Raw genomic sequence first — 24772 nt, forward strand, 5'->3', positions numbered from 1 at the left:
GGATATTGGTGTTGCTGTTGCCAATACCACCGCCCCTTCCCAGGCTAGAAGGGCACTCCAAATCCACCACTCTGTTGCCGATCACAATCCACCACTGATGAAACCTGCATCATCTAGCCTAGTGGTCTTCAACCTTTATCGTGCCACAACCCAAGCAAATAAATAAATAAATAAATAAATAAATAAATAAATAAATAAATAAATAAATAAAGCATGAGACTGGGAACCCACTGCTGATCCCAACCCCTCCTGAGACCTGATCTTCCCACTTCACCTGTCCTATTTCCCCCTATTTCTCCTTCTAGTGTCTTCAGAACAGCCCTTTGATGGGCTGGCCATGGGAGCTACAGGGCAAGATAGTGAGAAGAGGCCATGTAAGATTATATAAAGAATTCAGTTTTGATAAAGCAGTACCACTATTTGATTGAATCTAAGCCAACTTGCAGAAGCTTTGAAAGGTTGCTGCAAGCCTCCAAATGAGGTTTCTCAACCCCCTAAATGAGGTTTCATGACCCCATGGGTTAAAGAACACTGATCTAGTCTCATAGATGGGCCACCCCTGCACAGTACTGGAAGGATGACACAGTGCCACAGGTTTCTGCCATGGGCAATGTCTATTTTTTCTGGATGGATGGCAGAACCATCTGTACTTGAACCAGTTCTGTCTAAAATCAGTACTCTTTGGGGGATGTATTTCCATTCTCCCTGACAATGGGTGAGTTTAGTCAGAATCCCCATGTCTCTCCTGTAAAAATCTCACCTGCAGAATCTTGTAAAGGCCTAAGATGTCTGCCATACGTGAAGAGGTCTCAGAATCAAGTCCCCCAATGGTTCCCATCACATTGTTCTGGGTGCCACATTTGTAGTTGGGGACAAACCTTTGTGATTTGAAGAGAAGGTCCAGAGTGGCTCGGTAGGTCATCCTCGCATCAGAATAACTGTCGTAGATGTGGAACCCAAGAGTGACATTGGGCAACATCTCGGGGTTCTTATTCACCTCGTCTACTGCAAACGCCAAGGCCAGGAGATGCTGGTAGAACTTTGTCACCACGCTGCAAAGACAACTGAATGACTGTAATTTTAAGGCTAGGCCCTGAAATGGCCTAATTTGCCCAATCTGGGAATCAAAGATTCAACTGGAAATCAGGCATGACTCAATCCCACTGGAAAAGAAGTCTATCATGGTGGTTCTCCCCCTCCCCATAATTGTTCCCAAGCCAAACATGATACAGGATGCTTTGATTCACATGTGTATATGATACACATTCATATACATTTATATATGCATCTATGTATAGGAGCCACTGAGGAGGGTGGGACACATAACTTCTTTCTGTATTTCACCCCATACATGCTATTTATCTTGCATAGAAATAGTTACAAAATAGAAAGTGACAGATATGCAAATTATGAGTGAGTTTTAAAAAGCAAAATTCACTCTACATTTTCATTCACGAAAATCACCCCTTTTTTTCTAAGCAATCTAATTGGCTTCAGTCACACTAATAAAGGAATCACTAAATTTAAATCAAATCCATGGAAGAGGGAGGAAGGATAATTCCTTACAGTAGAAGATTCTTAATTCGTTCCTGGAATGGATGTTGTTTGAAGGAATATCTGGGTAAAATATAATGTATATGGGATGCAATTCCCCCAATGAGGATGTCACCTGGCTGGTGCCACTCTTGTAGAATATGGACTGGGTCATTTCCAATGCACTTAGGAGTATGTTCTTTGCACACCATGTGCGGAAGCAGCAGCAACAATAGCACAGGCTCCATCATTTTACCTGCAAATCTTCCACCTATCTGCTTCTACAACTTCACTTCTTGCATGAACCTACTTGGAACATGCTGGGTTCCAGGGCAGCCAATTCTGCCAAGGCACATCTTGGAAGGACAAGTATCTACCTTATCCTTAGTCTCAGCTGAGCTAGCAAAGCCAACACTGGATGCTACTAGGGACGGAAAACCTGTCATACCAGGCACATGGGAAAGGGTTCAAAGGAACAGAGTCCAGCCTGCCGCTAGTCCCTGATCTTAACTGATAATGGCACATGGAGCTATTGATAAGCATTTCAAACTTTCTTGGTGCATTTTTTTCCTAGTGCCTTCTTAAAAGCATATCCATTTTGTCCTAGTGGGTTAATTATAGTGATTGTGATGATTACAGGGGAGTGAAACACTTTGGGGATTTTTTTTTCCCCATTTACAATACCGTTACGTATTGCAGTACTTGCGAAGCAAACATGTTTGTCAGATATCACAGGACCAGTTCCAGCATCACAAGTCCAACCCACACAGAATGTGGGGCATGAACAAGCATTTCCTGCTCCGCTATCCGGGATACTTTCCAGTTTTGTAATCAAATGCAAGGTGGTTCATTTGAACCCTGTGATTGAGATAGAAAAGTATTTCACTTGTACACGAGGGTGTTGTTCCAGTAAACCCCCCCCCCTCCATGCAATTACTAAAAGGCACACTTGAGTGGAGAGGTTGCCGTTTGCTTGTTTTGAGCTTGCATCACATGTAACCAGGTCTGCTTAGTCAAATATTACCCAGGCTGACCCACTGTAGTTTCTGCTGGTCTGTTGTGAGGATAGAACTGGGTGCTAAGCTCAAAATGACCAAGATGTTCTACATGAGTACAATTTACAAGGGGTGTGTTTGGGGAACAGGTGAATTCACAAGTGTAGGCTCTACTCTGAATTATGCATATTCATTGCAATAAACCCATTGAAAAATCCCATGTGTCACCGAGTGTGGTTTTAAGACACGTGTAACAAGTGTGCATGGGGAAAATACATTATGTGTGCAGGGACTGAGGGAAGTGACCCTCCACTCAACTCCATGGAAGGGCAAGAAAAAGGAAGACAATGTACAAGGTATGACTATAGAGAACATTTCTGGTGGGGATAAAATGCAAGAATGTGGAGGAGGAATCAAGAATAAAATGCAATGCAATGTTCAGGCATTTACACAACTAAGGACTATGTAAGCAGTTCTAGAGAAAAGAGAGAGAGAAGCTCTTGACAAAGCTCTCTTTTTGGCTGAGGCCTCAAACTTATGTGGGCATGGTCTGCAGAGAGGAGCCTCTCCTGATGATCTTAAAGACTGGGCAGGGTTCTTATAGGAGTAGGTAGTTCTTAAGGTATCCAAGTACCAGGACATTAAGGGCTTTCAAGGTCAAAACTGAGCAATAGCTGCAAATACTGGTTGAAGGTTTCTTTTGCCTCTCTTAGATTATATATTGGAAACGTGAGAGTGGTCCATCATCTGCACATTGGTGACAGCTCAGCCTAACCCCTCCAGTCGACCTGCCCCAGCAGTTTTGGGTAGATGTAAAAAACATGGGGGATGTAGAACACTGACGCCTCACAAACCAGCGACCACAGAGCAGTGGCATCACTAGGGAGGTGCAGGGGGTGTGTACCACACCAGATGAGATCAGATAAGGAGAAAGGGGCGGTGGGGCAATAATTTTAGGAAGCAGCCAAAACACTAAGCAATGTGAGGAAGGGGGTGGTGGGGCAATTGTGCCACTGTTGCCTCTTATTGTTTCAGCAGCTTCCAGATTGTGAAGCTGCCAAAACACTAAGAGGCAGCTGTGGGCCAGGAGTGAGAGGGAGGAGGAAGAAGGGGCCATTGGGGAATCATGATGATGCTGCCTCTTAGTGCTTTGGTCACTTCCTGAACCAGAGGTAGTGGTGGCCATGACTCAAGAAAGGGGGAGGCAACAAAGGAGGAGAAAAGGGAAGCAGTGCAATTGCCCCAATGACCCTTCCTCCTCCTTCCTCACATCCCCCTTCTTCAAGCTTCTGTCACAGTTTAATATATCTAAGTGATCTCTGATAGGATCAAAACTGCAAGAGGCGGCCATCACCGTCTTGGCTGGTCCTCATGTGGCACCCCCATATGTGATGCTCTAGTATGGAACCTGGGGTGTACTGCCCCATTCCCCCTTTTGCGACACCACTGCATCACTTACTTTCTTGGTTTGAGATCATCCCTTCTGAACATGGAGGAAGTTCAGGAGAAACTGGAAAGTCTTTGGCACAAGCCATATTGACTGCCCTGTAACGGCATACAGGCGTGCGTCACGTAACAAGCTTCTGCTTAACAATGGACCACATATATGATAGTGACCAAAGCACAACAAAGAGGCTCTGAATGAGGCAGTCAGGTCTCCCATAGCCTGTAGCAGTGTCTGTTTACACAACAAAGAGGCTCTTAATGCAAAGAAGAGGCAATCTGTCTCTAGCAGCCTATGCAATCAGCTGGTGTCTGGCAAGGAATGTCTTTTTACACAAGAAAGGCACTAGATTGGGCAGAATGTTCACTTAACGACCTAATCACATAACAATAGGGATAAGAGAACATATCAGCATTGTTAACTGACACACACCTATATAGAGATAGCCTCATCTACCTGCATAATTGCTTGCTTAGAATAGGGACTGTGTTTTCTAGAATTCTCTGCTTAGAACAGGGACAGCCTCTGACCACAACTCTCACGTTTCCCTCTCTGTTTTGTGAGTTCTCCCCTTTTCTTCAATAAATGCTTTTGGTATTTTGAGAGTATTCCACCTATCTGGTGAAAAGACAACCATGAAGTGATATTTTATTTATTTGCTTAGAAATTTATACCCTGCTTTATTTTGCTGACGGGTATTCAAAGCAGCTATATTTGATTTCTCAGACTCCAATGGGTTGTTTTAGGACCGGATCCTATTGGACTTCAGTGCCAGCACTGCAGCACAACGGCAGTGCTGCGTGTTGCAAATGTGCCATAAGGCTTGTGTGTGCCACCCGCAGAGTAAATGCTGCCACTGGGGACGTCTGTGCCGCCTCATTGGTTTGAAGGAGGAACTCCAGTTTGCCACCGGAGCAATGGTGAGCACCGGGCAGTGTGGTGGCAAGGAAGGATGGCAGGGGTGGACAGGAGGTGTTCCTGGTGTGGGAAGGCAGAACGGAGGAAGGCCTGGGTACAGGATAGGCCTCCTTTGCTGGATCCCATCCCTTGTGTCAGGCTTGGAAGCCCAACATGAACTTCTCAAGTCTGCACCAGTGATTTAGCTGGTGCAGACTCAAAAATCCCTATAGCAGGGGCTGGGACTTTATTTGGGGTCTGAGGATGACTGCCCCCTTCTACCTAGGAGAATTTCAGCACAAGTTCTACCTAGGAGAACCTTGCCCCACTGGATAGAGTGGCAGCTATTTCAATGCTGCTGTACTGTGCAGAGCTAAGAAGCTTAGGATTGGGCTGCCTCTCAAACTGTACAAAGGCTTGAAGTTGCAGGTAGGGACAGGACTGGGCTGTTTGAGGCATATGCGATGATCAGAGTGATTTTAGCTCTTTTTAGGGATTCCTTACTGTTTCAGACTAGGCTATGGAAAGAAGACATGCTTGACTGACTCGTTTGATGATCTGTGCCAAGGACTAGCTGCTTTGGGTGCCCAGAAGGGAGCAAAAGCAGGATAGAAATCTTGTAAATAAATAAATAAGAACTAGATGGAGGAGGCATTCTGGTTCTCAGATGAAAGAGGATTTAAAAGTTACCATCACTGCAATACTTCAGTGAAGAGACCATGGAGATTCTCTAATTTAAGCCCTTGGATATTTATTCTAAACTTCATTGTTAATCTATGTGAAGGTTCAAAGCAAATAAATAAATAAATAAATAAATAAAAGAAGCAGCCCAACATTCAAGAGTATTTATATTGGTCATTCAAGAAGAAGATTTACATCGTAATGGTTGCATCTGGCTGGAAAGTATAAAAAAGGAGATGGGATTTATTCAGGATATCCCACCTCCCAAACTGAGACAGGCTCTGCCACATATTTCACATATTCTTCACATACTCCCATACAAAAGCAGAGCAAAAGAGATTGTCTACTGGATATTGGAATGCTTTCTTCTTAATTGCTCTCTTTTGTTCAGCTCAGGTCTCAGTACAATAATGTAGCATTTGGGAGCAAAAATGCAGACCAGCAACCCAGCACTAGAGGTCAAGATGGAGAAGATCTCCACAGCCACCATGGCTTTCCCTCTTGTGCTCAGGTAGGTTGGCACAAAGGACAGCCACACACTGCAAAAGACCAACATGCTGAAGGTGATGAACTTGGCTTCATTGAAACTGTCTGGCAGTCTCCTGGCTAGGAAAGCCACAGTGAAGCAAATGACTGCAAGGAAGCCCATGTAACCCAGGACGCAGTAGAACATAGTGACAGAACCTTCATTACATTCCAGGATCATTTCTTCAGACAGTGAGTGTGGATCCAGGGATGGGAAAGGGGGAGTAGTGCTCAGCCAAACAGCACAAATACCAGCTTGAACAAAGGAGCAGGAGAAGACAATGAGATGTGCCAATCTTTTGCCCACCCATTTCTGGAAAACATTGCCTGGTTTGGAGGCCATGAAAGCCAGAACCACTGTGATGGTTTTGGCCAAAAGAGAAGAAACAGCAGTAGAGAAGATGAGGCCAAAAGCTGTTTGTCGCAGGAGGCAGGTCACCTTTTGAGGCTCTCCAATGAACATTAATGAGCAGAGGAAGCAAAGGAGGAGGGAAATCAGAAGGATATAGGTGAGACTGCAGTTGTTGGCCTTGACGATGGGAGTGTCCCTTTGCTTAATGAAGATTCCCAGCACCAGACCTGTGATGGCAGCAAGGAAAAGAGCCAAGAGAGCTAAAGTCTTGCCCAGGGGTTCTGCATAAGATAAAAAGGTTGGGGTCTTTGGAAGGCATTGATCGTGATGCTTGTTTGGGTAGTGATCTTCCATGCATGGAATGCAGTAATCCATGTCTGAAAATGGAACACATACAGTCTTAAAGCAATCGCTGTTCTTCGGAGGCAGGGGTGCCCAAACCCTGGCCCTGGGGCCATTTGTGGCCTGCAGGGAACCCCCATTCTCCAATGCCCCTCTGGCCCACCTGAGACTTGCTAGAGCCCACGCTGGCCCAATGCAATTGCTCTCAGCGTGAGCATGACCGTTCAAACTCTTGCACAAGTGGCAGGCCAAGGGCTCCTTGTGTTTCACATCTGTGAAACAGCAGTGGCAGCGAAGGAAAGGCTGGTCTTGCTTTGTGCATGGCCTTTTATAGACCTTGAGCTATTGCTAGACCTTCATTCATTCATCTCATCTTCATTTATACATCATTCACACAAGTTTCATCTCTAATAAATTCATTTATGTAAATTTATTCAAATTCAAGGCCAAATCCTAAGGGCCACTTGCCTCAGCAGAAGAACTTTCTGTGTATGCACAGTGTGCCACACCAGGCCAGGCCAAGCCACCACTGAAAAGCAGTTCCCATCTACCCTCCCATCACCCTGCTTCACCCCTCCCTGCCCCTATTCTGCATCCTCCTGGGAGCTGAGGGGACCTGTCACCACCCTCCCCTGTTCTGTTTTACCTCTCCCTTTGGAAAGGGGCCCCAAAGAAACTTTGTACTCCCTGATAAAATTCCTCTCAGAGGCCCTGCTGGTGCCCTCCCCTGCATCTGGCAATCAGAGGCAGCCTACCTCTAAAACCAAGAGCTTGCATTATGTCAGAAGGCCAGATGCAAGGGAGGGCACCAGGATGAGGTCTCTTGTTATCTGGTGTGCTCCCTGGGGCATTTGGTGGGCCGCTGTGAGATACTGGAAGCTGGACTAGATGGGCCTATGGCCTGATCCAGTGGGGCTGTTCTGATGTTCTGATGTTCTTATGTTTGCACATATCTACTACCGTGTTTCCCAGAAAATAAGACACTGTCTTATTTTTTTTTTACTCAGAAAAGCACACTAGGTCTTATTTTCGGGGCTGGTCTTATTTTTTTTTTTGTTTTAATGTACAACAACGTACTGCCTGCCTGTCTACTCAGAAGTCAGTCCCTTTCTAGTTAATGGGACTTACTCCCTGGAAGGTGTGGAGAGGGTCTCCTCTCAGCACCCAAGAGGATGCCTGCCTGCCTGCCTGTCAGTCTACTCAGAAGTCAGTCCCTTTATAGTTAATGAAACTTACTCCCTGGAAAGTGTGGAGAGCCTCAGAGCCTGGTAGGCAGGGTTGCCTTGCTTGCTGCTTCCTGCCTCAGCTACTCCTCAGCATCCTATGCCCAAGGTAGCACAGCAGGCACTTTCTAGGTGGCGTATGTGGAAGTGCGGCATTCCTGGTCACATTGTCCACCTGCCCCTGCCCAAGGACCCCTTCTGCCCCCCCCCGTCCCGGCCCTGATCACAACTAGGTCATTTTCAGGGTAGGTCTTATATTTCAGCAATTCTCAAGAAACACACTAGGACTTATTTTTGGGGTAAGTCTTTTCTTCGGGGAAACGGTATGACTTGTAACCTGTAATTTCCTCTAGAAATTTGTCCAATCTACCATAATCATTTTCATAACGGTGCGTCTCTTACCTTCTTGGTTTGAGATCATCCCTTCTGCACACGGAGCACAATCATAGCAGCAAAATTTCTCCCTTTCCTTTGTTTTCCTGCTGGAACCGGGGTGGCAGTTGTCATTACAGAGAGATAAGGGAGGCACCTGTCCTTTCACAAAAGGAGAACATAACCATAAAGATGTGCTAGAGGGAGTTAGATTGTGACAGAGGGGAATAAGACCTGTGATCTCACAAATGGTGCATTTTATGGAAAAGTACGTACTATCGTAAGCAGAAAGACAAATGGAAGATGATTACGACTGATGCCTTTGTTCAGGCGCATAGGCCATCTAGTGAAGAGTAGTGCAATGGAATACAGCCCCTCCAGCACTTCATGAAGGCAGAGACTCTCCTTGCCTGGACCTACCATGAAAGAGGTGAGGCAGGGAAAGAGGCACTTGAATGATGCATCAGGCCTGCAAGGGTGGGATGACGGCAACATTTGTGGCTTGAAAGCTGCAAACTCAGCATTCTGATTCTGGGAGCCTTCAGGCCACACACCCACCAGTGGAAAAATCTGAAACGAGCTGACCACTCTTTAGGGCTTATGTAGGACTCTCATGCTTTCAACAGGACTGGATGCTGATGGGAAACTTCTTCACTAACCATTAATCCATAATCTATTATTCAATATATTATGTCATCAAATAAAGTGTTCCAACCTGAGTCAAGTCCTCATGCCATTCAATTTCGTCCTCATCAATGATGAGTTTAACGCCTGAAGCGGTCCGAGGATCCAGCCGCCCCACCTTGACTCGGACAAAGGAGTCATTCTCAAAAGTGACCAAGTTTGTAATATCGAATCCGCCTGCTAATTCTCCGTGCTCGTTAAACTTAATTTCATCTCCACAACTGTTGTTGAATGAGCGAAGAAATGAATGGAGCTAAGTGGAAAAAGGAAGAGAATGAACGGATCTCTAAAATGTGGCAATACGCAAACTACATTTTTTAAAAATATATTTCCAAGTTGGAAATTGACAGCCCGATCCTATTGGGATGCCTCCCTGGCAGAATGCAAATTCTATCTGTTCTGGCTGCTGAAAAGCAGCCTTAAAGTCTGTCCCAGTTGCACACTGAATAGTCACCTGCATGCATTGCCAGGCTGCGGGCTGCCTGCCAGAGTGGGTAAAGCCAGTGGGAGAGTCAGGAGGGGTGGGGTAGGCAGAATGGGGGTGAGGAGGCTGTGGGAGGGGGTAGAACCAGTGGCAATGGACCGCGCTGGATCCTATCCTGATCTGCAGAGCCTCTCAGCCCCATTTCTTTCCTTAGACTTCTTCCAGCAAAATCGCATTCACTCGATAAATTTGACACCATAAATAAGAAAAAATGGGTGTTCATATTCTCTGCAGAGAACCATTACCTGCCAGGGCTCCAGGTTCAATTGGCCTCCAGCCACTATTGTACCATGTCTGGATCTAGAAGAATACATGAGATGCAAGGCATGTGCCACAGCATAGACAGCATTATAGATACTGTAGCTGTGGCCCGTGATGCTCATTTCGAAAAGAGGCGCAGGGAGGCTCTCCAGATCCTCCTCTCCGGTGCATGTTTTTGTGCTCTTTGGTGCTGCATTTCGCTTTGGAAATGTACAAGTGAATACTTGTTCCCAGAACCCTTTACTAAAACCATTTCTGTTTGCCTCCAGAGGGTCCATGTCCTGAAGAAATTCTGTGAATCCAAGAGGCTCATTGGAATGAATTGTGAAGGAAAGAGCGCCATGGAATAGGGCATCCCGATAAGGATGCGCATGAAACATGGTGAAATAGGTGTTGCTTGTGAAGTCAATTTGCGCTGTTAAAATCCACACTTTCCCGGAGAGGATTTTATATCTAGGAAATATTATAGGAATGAACATATTTAATACCAATAGATTAGATGCCAATGATAGAAGGGATATTGTTTCACCATAGAAAACAATTGCATTGGCTTTGCTCTCCAGAAGTGCTGGAAAAAGATTTGGGATGCTGCTGATCAGTTCACCCATATGTACAGTACCATATTTGTCTACAGTTTTATCAGTGAAAGCTGAACAGATTCCATTCTGGGACAGCATGGGCTCCAAGACCTTCACAAAATGCTCTCCAGCATCGTTATCCATGGCGATGAGCCCGACCCATTTCCACCCAAAGTGCACAAGTAACTTGACAATTCCTTGGTACTGAAGGGCTTCACTGGGGACCATCTGATAAAAGGAAGTGGAATGAATTTTATCCATCTTTACTCCTTCAAATGAGCCATATGAAAACTTAAAAAAAAGATGAGGTTACATTTCAGAGAAGGAAAAATTTTTTTTTTGCAGCTCTTACATTTTTTTTATCTACATTTTTTTATTTACATTTTTTTAATTTTACATAATTACCTTAACTTTCATCTCACGTTTTAGTTGAGAGAGATCTTCTTGGCTGCATCGAAAGGACTGCAAGTGATCAAAAATCATTCAAAATGATGAAAAATGGAAAAGAGGCAAATACATTACCAATTCAATCCTAATCCTATTTACTCCCAAGAAATTTCTTTCAATAACACATATGCCCAAGTAGGTATGTTTCAGCCTGCAGCCGTGATGACAATGACTGAAATGTAATGACAATGACTGTAGAAAAGCAAAGGAAGAGCCCTTGACCTGTCTTGTAGCAGTACAATTGTTAAAGGTCAAAAGACTGTCAAATTTTTTTGCAAAAGAGTTTTGTAAAAGAAATTCATCAGGAGAAGTGCCAAACACATTAATCAAATGAAATAGTTAACCACTTGCTTGCATCTCTTTCCAGCCTTTGAATACAGTTTGTCTGCACCTCAAACTTGAGACACTAGGCAAAGCAGAATAAATTTCCCGATGGGGTCTCCCAAGGGCAATGTCGATGTCTCAATATGCACAGACTCTATAACAGAACCAGCTATATGTCTAACAGCTGTGTCTGCAATCAGCATGCCTAGAATGGGGTTTATCTATTCCTTTTAATGCGGATCTTATTAGATAACTCCACAATCACATTTATTCATGCACCAATGTGCTTTCTCTCTCTCTCTCTCTCTCTCTCTCTCTCTCTCTCTCTCTCTCAAAACACACGCATATAAAAGCTTAACTGCTCTGCTGATAAAACATAAGAACAGCCCCACTGGATCAGGTCATAGGCCCATCTAGTCCAGCTTCCTGTATCTCACAGCAGCTCACCAAATGCACCAGGGAACACACCAGATAACAAGAGACCTCATCCTGGTGCCCTCCCTTGCATCTGGCATTCTGATATAACCCATTTCTAAAATCAGAAGGTTGCACATACACATCATGGCTTGTAACCCATAATGGATTTTTCCTCCAGAAACTTGTCCAATCCCCTTTTAAAGGCATCCAGGCCAGATGCTGTCACCACATCCTGCGGCAAGGAGTTCCACAGACCAACCACATGCTGAGTAAAGAAATATTTTCTTTTGTCAACACTCAATTTTAGTGGATGTCCCCTGGTTCTGGTGTTATGTGAGAGTGTAAAGAGCATCTCCCTATCCACTCTGTCAATCCCCTGCATAATTTTGTATGTCTCAATCATGTCCCCCCTCAGACGTCTCTTTTCTAGGCTGAAGAGGCCCAAACGCTGTAGCCTTTCCTCATAAGGAAGGTGCCCCAGCCCAGTAATCATCTTAGTCGCTCTCTTGCACCTTTTCCATTTCCACTATGTCTTTTTTGAGATGCCACCAGAACTGGACACAATACTCCAGGTGTGGCCTTACCATTGATTTGTACAACGGCATATAATATTAGCTGTTTTGTTCTCAATACCTTTTCTAATGATCCCAAGCATAGAACTGGCTTTCTTCACTGCGGCCGCACATTGGGTTGACACTTTCATCGACCTGTCCACCACCACCCCAAGATCTCTCTCCTGATCTGTCACAGACAGCTCAGAACCCATTAGCCATGTGAAGTTTTGATTTTTTGCCCCAATGTGCACGACTTTACACTTACTTACATTGAAGCGCATCTGCCATTTTGCTGCCCATTCTACCAGTTTGGAGAGATTCTTCTGGAGCTCCTCACAATCATGTCTGGTCTTCACCACTTGGAAAAGTGTAAAACTATTACAGCCTTCATAGATACACATTTCCTTTTCTTTTTATTGCCTGATAAACATCAGCCATGAACTACAGTCCCTTATACACATGTACCAATCTCAACCACTGTGCTGATGCTGCTATTGCAGACCTTTACAGCCTGATCATTTTGAAGCATTAGATTCTTAGAAAATGGAACAGTGACTTCTTGGTAATTCAAGGGAAAATCCCCAAGCCCCCCTCCATCTCACCTGTGGAATTTTGTAAAGACCTAAGATATCTGCGATCCATGAGGTGGGATCAGAATCAAGTCCCCCAATAGTTCCCATTACATTTTGGGAGTTTCCACATTTGAAGTTGGGGACAAACCTCTGTGAATTGAAGAGAAGGTCCAGAATGGCTCGGTAGGTCAATCTTGCATCAGAGTAGCTGTCATAGATGTGGAACCCAAGAGTCACATTGGGCAAGATCTCGGGGTTCTCATTCACCTCATCCACTGCAAACGCCAAGGCCAGGAGATGCTGGTAGAACTTCGTCACCACCCTGAAAAGACAAGTGACTGACTGTCATTTTATGGGAAAAATCTGCAGTGCCCTGGAATCATGTAATTTACCCAACTGGGTCTCAAAAACCGGTTGTGCCAAAAGTCAAGGGAACAATTCAGCAAAGTTACTCATGACTCAGTGTAACTGGAAGGAAAATAAAGCTGTCATGGTGATCTTTTGCTGGTCATTGTCACCACAGAATAGTATAGACAAGTATAAATAGAACATGTAGAGAAAGCAGAGAGGTCCCAAAAATGGATAAAACCTGTTAATGAATTTCACTGATGAGACACTGGAAGTTCATGAACACTAATTCCAACTCAGTTATCATGAAGCAAGCAATGGATGGTATAGAAAAGTGAATGGATTCCTATATATGAACTAAATAAAAATGTTGGATACTGGATTTGTGGAAATCAGGGGTTTGTGTATGTGTGTGTGTGTGGGTTGTTCTGTTTGAATTTTATTTTGCAAAGAAGATGCAAATCCCATTCAATTTTTCTCACTGCTTCCTGGAGTGCTGTCAGTAACGTGAGAGTTAATGCTGAGCATTTTGTTCCCTTGATGATGGTTTTGGGGAGGATTTCATTTGTTTTCAGTCACCTTTCCATACATTCTATTTAAAAAATTGCACCGACACTCTTCTTTCAAAACAGTCAAATTGTTTACATCAGAAGCATGAAACTGAAACAAAACATGAATTTCTACTGGGGTGGTGGTGGTGGTTTGGAGCGTTCCTTACAGGGGAAGATCCTTCTTCGATTCTTGAGTGGGGTGTTTTTTGAAGTGATATTTGGGTAGCAGGTAGTGGACATGAGATGCAAGCCCACCAATTAGAATTTCTCCAGGCTGATACCAGTCGTGTGGAATATGTACGGGATCATCTCCAGTGCACTTAATGGTGTGTACTGTGCCCACCATATGCAGGTGCAGCTGTAGTAACTGCAACAACACCAACAGCAGTAGTATCTTCAACATGGTCGTTGAAAGCTTTCACTCCAGCGTTGGAACCTGCCACTTCCTTCTACATGGTCATTCTTTGCGTTGGTCCACTTTGAACATGCTGGTCTCCACGACAGCTGAGTCCACCAATGCACTTCTTCAAAGGACGAGTAGGCACCTTGTCCGCAAGCAGAATCGTCTTAGAAAACCAAGCTTGTAATGCTTGTAGGGAGACAAGATGATGAAGCCCGACTTTTACAATGGAAGTGGGAAAGGGTTCAAAGTGGCAGGCTCCTGCCTGCCTGCCCGCAAGTCCCCAATCTTAGACTCTAATGGAACACAGGGTTATTTTATAAGCATTTCAAGCTTGCTCGCTGATGATATTTTTCTAGCACTTCCTTGCGCTTTGGCCAGTTGAATTAATTGCTGTGATTGGGATAATTACAGGGGAGAGAAGAGATTCTGCTATACTTTTGCTCTCCCCTGACCCTATTGGCAGCAACTCAGGTGAAGCAAACAACTTTGTGGCGACTTTCTGCTGATCCTGTGCAGCAGGGGAGAAGTTGGCAGTGAAGTCAGCTTGACCAGTTCATTGTTCATGGGTAGAGACAAGGTGGCTGGTGTGTCCAGGGAATCCCTGGGGCAGAGGCCACCTCAGCCTTTCACTGGAGTATCTGAAATTACCCTAGTGACATCACTGTGGGGGTATGGCCGGCACAGGCATCACTGGGTGCAAGCCTCGGGGAGGGGGGGGTGGACCCACACAGCCTGAGCCTCCGCTCACTGCAGACCAGCTGCTTTCTGCAGTGCTCCTGGGCCAGGCACCTGCTGTGGTTCCTCTAGACTGGCCGGCTTTGGTGTCACTTGCCCAGGGCTTGCTCTATGTTTTTCCTCCTCAGAAGTAGCCAATGTGGAAGATAGAAAAAGCAGAGCGTTTGGCATCAGTCGAATTGGCTGCCCAGTCATGGAGGATAGAGATTGCCTCCCCCACCGGCATAATTATCTGCTTAGAACTGGGACTGTGTTTTTTTTATTTCTTTCTGTATTGCCTCTGGCCCCAACTCTTGGCTTCCCCTCTCTGTTTTGTGAGCTCTCCCACTCAATAAAAACTCTTGGTATTTTGAAAGCATTCCACCTATCTAGTGAAAAGACAACTATGAAGAGATATTTTACTTACTTACTTACTTACTTAGGGCCCAGTCCTATCCAATTTTCCAGTGCCAGTGCTGCTGTGCCAATGGGTCTGTACTGCTTCCTGTGTTCTTGGAGGCCTTCTCGAGGTTTGAGAACATTTGTCACCTTACCTCGGGGCTGCATTGCGGCTGCACCAGTGCTGGAAAGTTGGATAGGATTGGTTGGCAACCTTCAGTCTTGAAAGACTATGGTATAAGCCTACAGCACCTGGTATTCCTGGGCAGTCTCCCATCCAAGTACTAACCAGGCCTGACCCTGCTTAGCTTCTGAGATCAGACAAGATCAGGCATGTGCAGGGTAACAGTTGTCTTTACTGGATAGGATTGGCCCTTACTTACTTACAAACTTATTCCCCTGCTTTATATTCCTGATGAGTATTCAAATTAGCTGCTATATATCCAGGCTCCAATGGGTTGTCTTAACGCCTGATCCTATCGGGCTTCAGTGCCAGTGCTGTACCACTGCACAAGCGCTGAGTGTTGCAAACATGCCATAGGGCTCATTTGCACCACCCTGAGAGCAAACGGTGTTGGGGGGGAGGCCTGAGCATCCCAATCGGCACGAAGGAGGAACAGCAAGCCGCCAGCCGCTACTGACAGAGCACAGGTAAGCACTGGACAGTGCGGGGGTGTGAGAAGGATGGGAGGGGTGAAGTGTTCCTGGGTGCAGGGAAGCCGGAATGGGGGAGGGACTGGCCTGGGAGGGGTTGGGATGAGTATAGGCCTTTGAATCATATCCCTTGTGTCAGGCATCAGTGATTTAGTTGGTGCAGAGTCAAGAAGCCCCATTGCAGTGGCTGGGGCTTTACATGGGGTATGGGATGATTGTCCCCTTCCACCAAGGAGACCTATTGCGGCTTTCCTGGCCCTGCTAGATACAGTGGCGGCCATTTCAATGCTGCTGTACTGCACAGAACTTAGAAGCTTAGGACTGGGCTGCCTGTCAAACTATACAAGGGCTTGAAGGGGCAGGCAGGGGTAGGACTGGGTTGTTGGAGGCATATGCAAAGACCAGAGCGATTTCAGCTCTTTTTAGGCCTTACTTAGGACTGACCGCATTAAACCTCCATATATCTGAACCACTTTCAATATTGTTTCAGGCTGAGCTATGGAAAGAAAATATGCTTGGTTGACTTGTTTGATGATCTGTGCCAAGGACCAGATGGCGGAGGCATTTCTGGTTCTCAGATTCAAAAAAAATTGGAAAGTTATCATCATTGCAATAGTTACGTGAATGGAGATTCTCCAGTTTAAACCCTTGGATATTTATTCTAAAACTTCATTGTTAATCCATGTGAAGGCACAAAGTCGTCCGCCCCCCCCCCCCCCAAAAAAAAAAGCTCAATACAGAAAAGTATTTATATTGGTCATCCAAGAAGATTTATTCTACATATACATCATAATGGCTGCATTTGGCTGGAAAATATTAAAAAGTTGATTGAGTTCATCCAGGATATCCCACCTCTCAAATTTAGACAGGCTCTGTCACACGTTTCACATACTCTTCTCATATGCCCATACAACCAGCGTGACCAGACCCAGCGGCGGACAGAGTGGCTGTACCTTTAACCACTGTACAGAAGAGGGAATTTTGGCTGCTGCAGTTCAACATAGAAGAGTTTAAAAAGCTGCCCCTGCCAAAATTCCCTCTTCTGTACAGTGGTTAAAGGTACAGGCACTCTGTCTCCCATTGGATCTGGTCAGCCTACATACAACATGAGAGCTAAACACATTATCTATCTACTGGAAATGTGACTGCTTTCTTATTAAGTGCTCCCTTCTGTTCAGATCAGGTCTCAATATCATAATGTAACATTTGGGGGAAAAAATGCAGACCAGCAACCCAGCACTAGAGGTCAAGATGGAGAAGATCTCCACAGCCACCATGGCTTTCCCTCTTGTGCTCAGGTAGGTTGGCACAAAGGACAGCCACACACTGCAAAAGACCAGCATGCTGAAGGTGATGAACTTGGCTTCATTGAAACTGTCAGGTAACTTCCTGGCTAGGAAAGCCACAGTGAAGCAAATGACTGCCAGGAAGCACATGTAGCCCAGGACACAGTAGAACATGGTGGCAGATCCTTCGTTACATTGCACTATGATTTCTTCAGAAAGCGAGTGAATATCCAGGGATGGGTAAGGGGGAGCACTGCCCAACCAAACAGCACAAATGCCAAATTGGACAATGGAGCAGAAGAAAACAATAAGATGTGCCAGTCTTTTCCCCACCCATTTCCGGAAAACATTTCCCGGCTTGGAGGCCATGAAAGCCACAACCACGGTGATGGTTTTGGCCAAAAGAGAAGAAACAGCAGTAGAGAAGATGAGGCCAAAAGCTGTTTGTCGCAGGAGGCAGGTCACCTTTTGAGGCTCTCCAATGAACAGCAACGAGCAGAGGAAGCAAAGAAAGAGGGAGGTGAGAAGAGCATAGGTGAGGCTGCGGTTGTTGGCCTTGACGATGGGAGTGTCCCTCTGCTTGATGAATATTACAAGCACCAGAGCTGTGATTGCAGCAAGGAAAAGAGCCAAGACCGCTAAAGCCAGGCCCAAGGGTTCTGCATATGATAAAAAGGTTGGGGTCTTTGGAAGGCATCCATTTTGGTGCTCGTTTGGGTAGTGACCTTCTGTGCATGGAATGCAGTAATCCATGTCTGAAAAAGGAACAAACACAATTTTAAAGTGGCCACTCTTCTTCTAAGTGGTAGAAGCTACCTTTCCAAGCTAACATACTTGTCTTCTGTACTTCCAAGTTTATTTATAGTAGCAATTATATGTAGCAGCAATGCATCGTGAGCTTAAGTCTTATCTGTGACTGGGCTGCCATGCAAATACTCGTTTCATAGAGCTGTCCGAAGTTAGCGTATATGGTGCCTGCTGAATGCCATCGTTCGACAGCATATATGGTGCCTGTTAGTGACATCATTAAGCAGGAAGTGACATCATTAAGCAGACAATCGCCAGATCAAGTGGATCAAGTGGATTTTCAAGTGATTTTCAAGGCAGATCAGTGCCTGGAAGGAGGAGAGGGTATAAGTTGCACCACTGCTGCCATTACCACACTTTTGGAGTGGCATGGGAAAGAGTGCAATGGGGAGATTCTCCTGCAGCCACTCGTTGTTGTTTTTTTTTGCTGCTTCCAGATTGGGAAGCCACCGAAATACTAAGAGGTGGCCTCAGCAAGAGCAAGGGGGCAGCAAGGAAGAAGGAGGAAGTAGGAGGTGGGGCAATTGCACCATCCTTCCTCCTCCTCCTCACACCTCCCTAGCTTACAATGCCATAGCCTCTTCAAATTTTTAAGTGATCCCCTATAAGATTGAAACACTAGGAGGAGGAGTCTGCCATCTTGGCCGAGCTTCACGTGGCACTCCTTCACTTGACACTCCAGCTTGGCACCCAGGGGGTACCACCCCTGCCCCCACTTGCTACACTTCATCCCCACAATTGTTGTTGAACGAGCGAAGAAATGAGTGGAGCTAAGCGGGAAAATGAAGAGAAGCAACGGATTTAAGAATGCAGCCCCTCCAGCACTTCATCAAGCCCTGCCATGCATGGTCCAGAAATGCAAGAGGTGAGGCAGGAAAATAGGCATCTGATTGGGGCAAATCTATGGTAAGGCCACACCTGGAGTATTGTGTCCAGTTCTGGTCGCCGCATCTCAAAAAAGACATAGTGGAAATGGAAAAGGTGCAAAAGAGAGCGACTAAGATGATTACGGGGCTGAGGCACCTTCCTTATGAGGAAAGGCTACGGCGTTTGGGCCTCTTCAGCCTAGAAAAGAGGCACCTGAGGGGGGACATGATTGAGACATATAAAATTATGCAGGGGATGGACAGAGTGGATAGGGAGATGCTCTTTACACTCTCACATAATACCATCCACTAAATGGTATTATGTGACATCCACTAAAATTGAGTGTTGGGCGGGTTAGGACAGATAAAAGAAAATATTTCTTTACTCAGCGTGTGGTCGGTCTGTGGAACTCCTTGCTACAGGATGTGGTGCTGGCGTCTAGCCTAGATGCCTTTAAAAGGGAATTGGACAAATTTCTGGAGGAAAAATCCATTACGGGGTACAAGCCATGATGTGTATGCGCAACCTCCTGATTTTAGAAATGGGTTATGTCAGAATGCCAGATGCAAGGGAGGGCACCAGGATGAGGTCTCTTGTTATCTGGTGTGCTCCCTGGGGCATTTGGTGGGCCTCTGTGAGATACAGGAAGCTGGACTAGATGGGCCTATGGCCTGATCCAGTGGGGCTGTTCTTATGTTCTTATGTCTTCTGTACTTCCAAGTTTATTTATAGTAGCAATTATATGTAGTAGCAATGCACCGTGACCTTAAGGAACAGCTGTGTAGCAGCCCAGTCTTATCTGTGACTGGGCTAGCATACAAATACTAGCATACAGATACATACATACAGATGTCCAAAGTTAGCGTATATGGTGCCTGCTGAATGCCATCATTCGAGAGCATATATGGTGCCTGTTAGTGACATCTTTAATCAGGAAGTGACATCATTAAGCAGACAATCGACAGAAATAAGCACTTTCTTCTCACATAGAAACACATTAACTGCAAATAACAGAAGAGAAAATGTGCAAATCTTGTTCATATTTTGAAGATATGAGAGAGTCCAAATATCAAGCTGGGACAGCCCAATCATTTTTGGGGCTGAATATATGTTAATCCTATCCCTTGCCCCCCTTATCAATGTAGCCATGCCCTTGGAGTGCAATTTGCATCCTGGGGGGGTGGGTGGGTGGGTGCAGGCAGACCTGGAAATCTTCTCTGGACAAGGGAACATTTTTTCTCTTGCTCAGGAGGAAGCCTCCAATGGGTTATCTCAGTCCAGCACCACTGATTTCAATGATTTTCAAGTGGACTTGAGAAGGGAGATTGGTGCCTGGAAAGAGGAGAGGGTATGAGTTGTGCCACTGTTGCCAATAGCACACCTTTGGAGTGGCATGAGAAAGAGTGCAATGGGGAGATTCTCCTGCAGCCACTAGTTGTTGTTTTTTTTGTGTTTTTTTTTTTTTTTTGCTGCTTCCAGATTGGGAAGCCACCAAAATACTAAGAGGCGGCCTCAGCAAGAGCAAGGAGGCAACAAGGAAGGAGGAGGATGTGGGAGGTGGGGCAATTGCACCATCTTTCCTCTTCCTCCTCCTTCTCATACCTCCCTAGCTTGCAGTGCCATAGCCTCTTCATGTTTTTAAGTGATCCCCTATAAGACTGAAACACTAGGAGGAGGAGGCTGCCATCTTGGCCGAGCTTCACGTGGCACCCCTTCACTTGACACTCCAGCATGGCACCCAGGGGGTACCACCCCTGCCCCCCACTTGCTACACCATTGCATCGATTACCTTCCTGGTTTGACATCATCCCTTCTGCACACAGAGCACAATCATAGCAGCAAAATTTCTTCCCCTCCTTTGTTTTCCTGCTGGAACCAGGCTGGCATTTGTCATTGCAGAGAGATGAGGGCGGCACCTGTTCTTTCACAAAAGGAGAATGTAACCGTGAGGATGTTTTGAAGGGATTGTGATTATGGCAGTGGGTAATAACACCTCACAAATGATGTGTTTTATGGGGAAAAAAATGTAGAATCCTAAGCATAAAGATAAATAGAAGACATTACAATTTCCTATTTTTGCCACATAAATAGGCCATCTGGTTAAGAATGCAGCCCTCCAGCACTTCATCAAGGCCTGCCATGCAAGAGGCGAGGCAGGGAAAAGAGGCATCTGATTGGGGCATCAGGCCTGCCTAGGGTTGGATGATGGCGACACCTTTGGCTTGAAAGCCCAAACCTGGCATTCTGATTCCGGGAAGCTTCAGGCCACATGCAATCCACCATTTACTGATGACTCTTTGGGGCCTAATCTTGTGCTTTCTGAAAGATTGGCTGCTGATGGGAATCTTTTATACTAACCATTAATCTATAAAGTATTTTTTGAGATATTATTTCCCATAAGAAAATGTTCCAACCTGAATGAAGTCCTCATGCCATTCGATTCTGTCCTCATCAATGATGAATTTAACGCCTGAAGCAGTCTGAGGATCCAGCCGTCCCACCTTGACTCGGACAAAGGAGTCATTCTCAAAAGTGACCAAGTTTGTGATATCAAATCCAGCTGCTAATTCTCCCTGTTCATTAAACTTCACTTCATCCCCACAACTGTTGTTGAACGAGCGAAGAAATGAGTGGAGCTAAGCGGGAAAATGAAGAGAAGCAACGGATTTATAAAGTGTGGCAATATTCCAACTAACAGCCCAATGCGACTGGGATAACTTCCCAGCAGAATCGCATTCCACAGTGCTGGCTGCGGAATTATGGCAAGTAGCGCACTGTTGGCGGGAAGACCAGACCTTTCTTTGTGTGGTGGTGGGCGTAACGATGGTGAGGCTTCTATAGGAGGGGGTGGAACCAGCAGCAATGATGCTATCCCCTCCAGCAGTAGCTTCCCCACTCCTTTCTCTCCTTGGACGTGTGCCAGAGAAATAGCTAGTGCAGGTCCAAGGAGATCCATTGTGGGGGGTGACATAAGGAGGGGACTTAACTCCCTAACCGCTATGAGGTCTCCCACACTGCCCCCCTTTTGGATACAGCTCATGCCTTTATGGTTTGGCTGTACCACTGGAGAGGGGTGTCATGAATGTGTGCAGTTTAGGCCTAGTAGCATGGCAAAGCCTGAACCAAAGTAACCCAGTAACATAGAAGGGGCTTGCATCGCAGCTGCAGGGAATTTACAACTCAATAGAAGGTGATAAATGTAGCACATCAGTCACCAGAGAGGCGCCCAGGAATCCCCAGTGGGGAGGGGGAGAACTAAGAGAACTAGCATCCAGCCCCACTTTGAGAAGATTCTGTCCCCAAGAGTTCTGATTGGTCAGTTCAAAAAAGTACAGAGTCACATCTTCCTGTAGCATGAGAGGTATAAGAAAAGCCCAAAGGGGTGTCTTGCCCTTTGTCTTTGTTCCTTGTCTCTTGGTGAGATAGGTGGTGGGTGCACATCCTGCCCCGCCAGGACCATGTGGCCCATAGGTAACTGGGGCTGAGGAACTACCAAAGAAGCTGACCCAGGTGAGAATTAGAGAATAATAGAGATAGCCAGTTAGCTTTATTATTTTATGCTGATATGTTTCCTAGAAGTTTTTATGCCTCTAGCGTTTGCTGCCTTTTGTAACTTTTTGTAACCCTATGTACTTAATAAAGTAAAAATCCTTTGACCATGTTGGTTCATTGTCTGTTGGAGACAAAGGTTCAGAATCCTGCCTAGCCATTCAGCAAGCTACCAAAAATCCTCATTGTGGACTAGTAACTTGAGGACTGAGACTTTAAGTAAAGAAAGTGCTCAGTGCCTACAAGGGATATAGTTAAGCCTAGAGGGTCTCGGTGTCCCTGGACTGAGGCACTGGATCTTACAGGGTGGTGGCAGTACTACTGGACAGGGATCTTTGAGGGCTCTAGGGTTCAGAACCAACAACTCTGAGCACCCCAAAACCCTGGGAGTGAGACCTAGTATACGACAAGGGGTAACTAGGATTAAGCTGTTGGTGTGCCCCCCCCCCCCCCCCAGGAGACAACTAGGTTCAGAAAAAATGCTTTCACCATTCATAGTGAACCACACCTAGTATAGGTACCATATTCAGGAAAATTCATGGTTCAGTATAATTATATCAACTGATCACAATAACTTCCAGTTTGTTCCGTTGGGTTGCAATTAATAAAATTGTGCTTCCTTTTCGTTGACACAGGGTAAAAAAATGAATTTGTCAACCAGAACCATTCAAGACACGGGTGTCTCTTTTCTATATGGACTTGATAGACAATGTCATGCTGACCTTTTCACATCACACCATGAATTGTTTATTTTGATTATGGTAGTCTTCCATCGTGAGTGGTAAAACCATTACCTGCCATGGCTCCAGGTTCAATTGGCCTCCAGCCTCTATTGTACCGTGTCTGGAAGAATACATGAGATGCAAGGCATGTGCCGCAGCATAGACGGCATTATAGATACTGTAGCTGTGACCAGTCATGCGCATTTCAAAAAAAGGAGCAGAGAGGCTCTCCAGATCCTCCTCCCCAGTACATGTATTTATGCTCTTTGGTGCTGCATTTCTCTTTGGAAATACACAGCGGAATGCTTGTTCCCAGAAAAGCTTGCTAAAACCATTTCTGTTTGCCTCCAGAGGGTCCATATCCTGAAGAAATTCTGTGAATCCAAGAGGCTCATTGGAAGGAATTGTGATGGAAAGAGCACCATGGAACAGAGCATCACGGAACGGTCGTATTTGCAGCAAGGTATAATATGTATTGCTTGTGAAGTCAATTTGTGCCGTTAAAATCCATACTTTCCCAGCAGGGATTGTAAATCCACGATGCATTAGAGGAATCACTGTTCTTAAATGCCATAGAAGAGTAGTCAGTGATATAATGGATATTGTTTCTCCATATAAAACAATTGCATTGGCTGTGCTCTTCAGAAAAGCTGGAAAAACTTTTGGAATGCTATTGATCAGTTCATCCATATTTAGGCCACCAAATTCATTTACAATTTTATCAGTGAAAGCTGAACAGATTCCATTCTGAGAGAGCATGGACTCTAAGACCTTCACAAAATGCTCTCCAGCATCATTATCCATGGCGATGAGCCCGACCCATTTCCACCCAAAATGCAGAAGTAACTGGATAATTCCTTGGTACTGAAGGGCTTCATTGGGGACCATCCGATAAAAAGAAGTGGAATGAATTTTATCCATCTTTACTCCTTCAAATGCTCCATATGAAAACTTAAAGCAAAGATGAGGTTACATTTCAGAGAAGAAACAGGACTTTGGAAGCTCTCTGCAGCTCGTATATTATTTTTTATATATTTCCATAATTATCTTAATTTTCATCTCACATTTTAGTTGACAACAATCTTGATGACTGCTTATATTCATATTGTAGTGGTTCTCAAACTTCTAGCTCAGGGACTCACTTTTTAGAATGTCAGGACCCACCGGAATGATGTCATGACCTGAAGTGACATCATCAAGCAGGAAAATTTTTATCAACCCTAGGCTGCAATCCTATTCCCACTTACCCAGGAGTAAGTCCCATTTACTATCCTTGTTAAAAGCATATACATAGTAGCCTGTTAAAAATACAGATCTATAACGTGTACCCAAATGCAGTCACATACCATGGTAGCATCAAGTTTAATATATTAAAAATAATATACTGAAATGAATGGGGACCCGCTTGAAATTGACTTGCGACCCACAGTGTGAGAAACACTGTATTGCATTCCAAGCTATCAAAAATTATTGAAAACAATGAAAAATGAAAGAAAGACAAATCTCCTCAAACAGGAAAACACCTCTCTGCCTGACATTAATCCTTTTATCCCAAACATCTCTATTTAGAAGATATTTCTTTCAATAACACTTACGCCCAAATAGCCATGGTTCAGACTGTAGCCGTAATGACAATTCTAATTTAATTTTCTACAAGCTTCAAAAGCGATTTTTTCCCCCTAATTATAAATTTTAAAGACTCCTAACCTATCTTGTAGCTGTGCATTTGCTAAAGGTCAAAAGATTGACATGGACGAGCTGCAGGAAAGAAATGTGTCAGGTGAAGC

At 45.0% G+C, this 24772-nt stretch overlaps 2 protein-coding genes across 2 annotated transcripts; both read right to left on the minus strand.

The window, feature by feature from the left end:
* Window positions 1–542: 542 nt before the first annotated feature.
* On the minus strand, window positions 543–10599 carry LOC136653671 (vomeronasal type-2 receptor 26-like). The gene is made up of 6 exons (XM_066630557.1): window positions 9778–10599; window positions 9080–9301; window positions 8395–8521; window positions 5928–6804; window positions 761–1052; window positions 543–569 (listed from the first exon to the last, which is right to left on the minus strand). Exons 1-6 carry the CDS (start codon window positions 10597–10599, stop codon window positions 543–545), a joined length of 2367 nt encoding a protein of 788 aa, XP_066486654.1.
* A 197-nt stretch (window positions 10600–10796) lies between these two features.
* LOC136653673 (vomeronasal type-2 receptor 26-like) lies at window positions 10797–23873 on the minus strand. The gene is made up of 6 exons (XM_066630558.1): window positions 23058–23873; window positions 21129–21350; window positions 20504–20630; window positions 16889–17795; window positions 12834–13007; window positions 10797–10833 (listed from the first exon to the last, which is right to left on the minus strand). Exons 1-6 carry the CDS (start codon window positions 23871–23873, stop codon window positions 10797–10799), a joined length of 2283 nt encoding a protein of 760 aa, XP_066486655.1.
* Window positions 23874–24772: the final 899 nt, after the last annotated feature.

The sequence above is a fragment of the Tiliqua scincoides genome, chromosome 5 (genome assembly GCF_035046505.1).
Source record: "Tiliqua scincoides isolate rTilSci1 chromosome 5, rTilSci1.hap2, whole genome shotgun sequence".
Lineage (NCBI taxonomy): Eukaryota > Metazoa > Chordata > Lepidosauria > Squamata > Scincidae > Tiliqua > Tiliqua scincoides.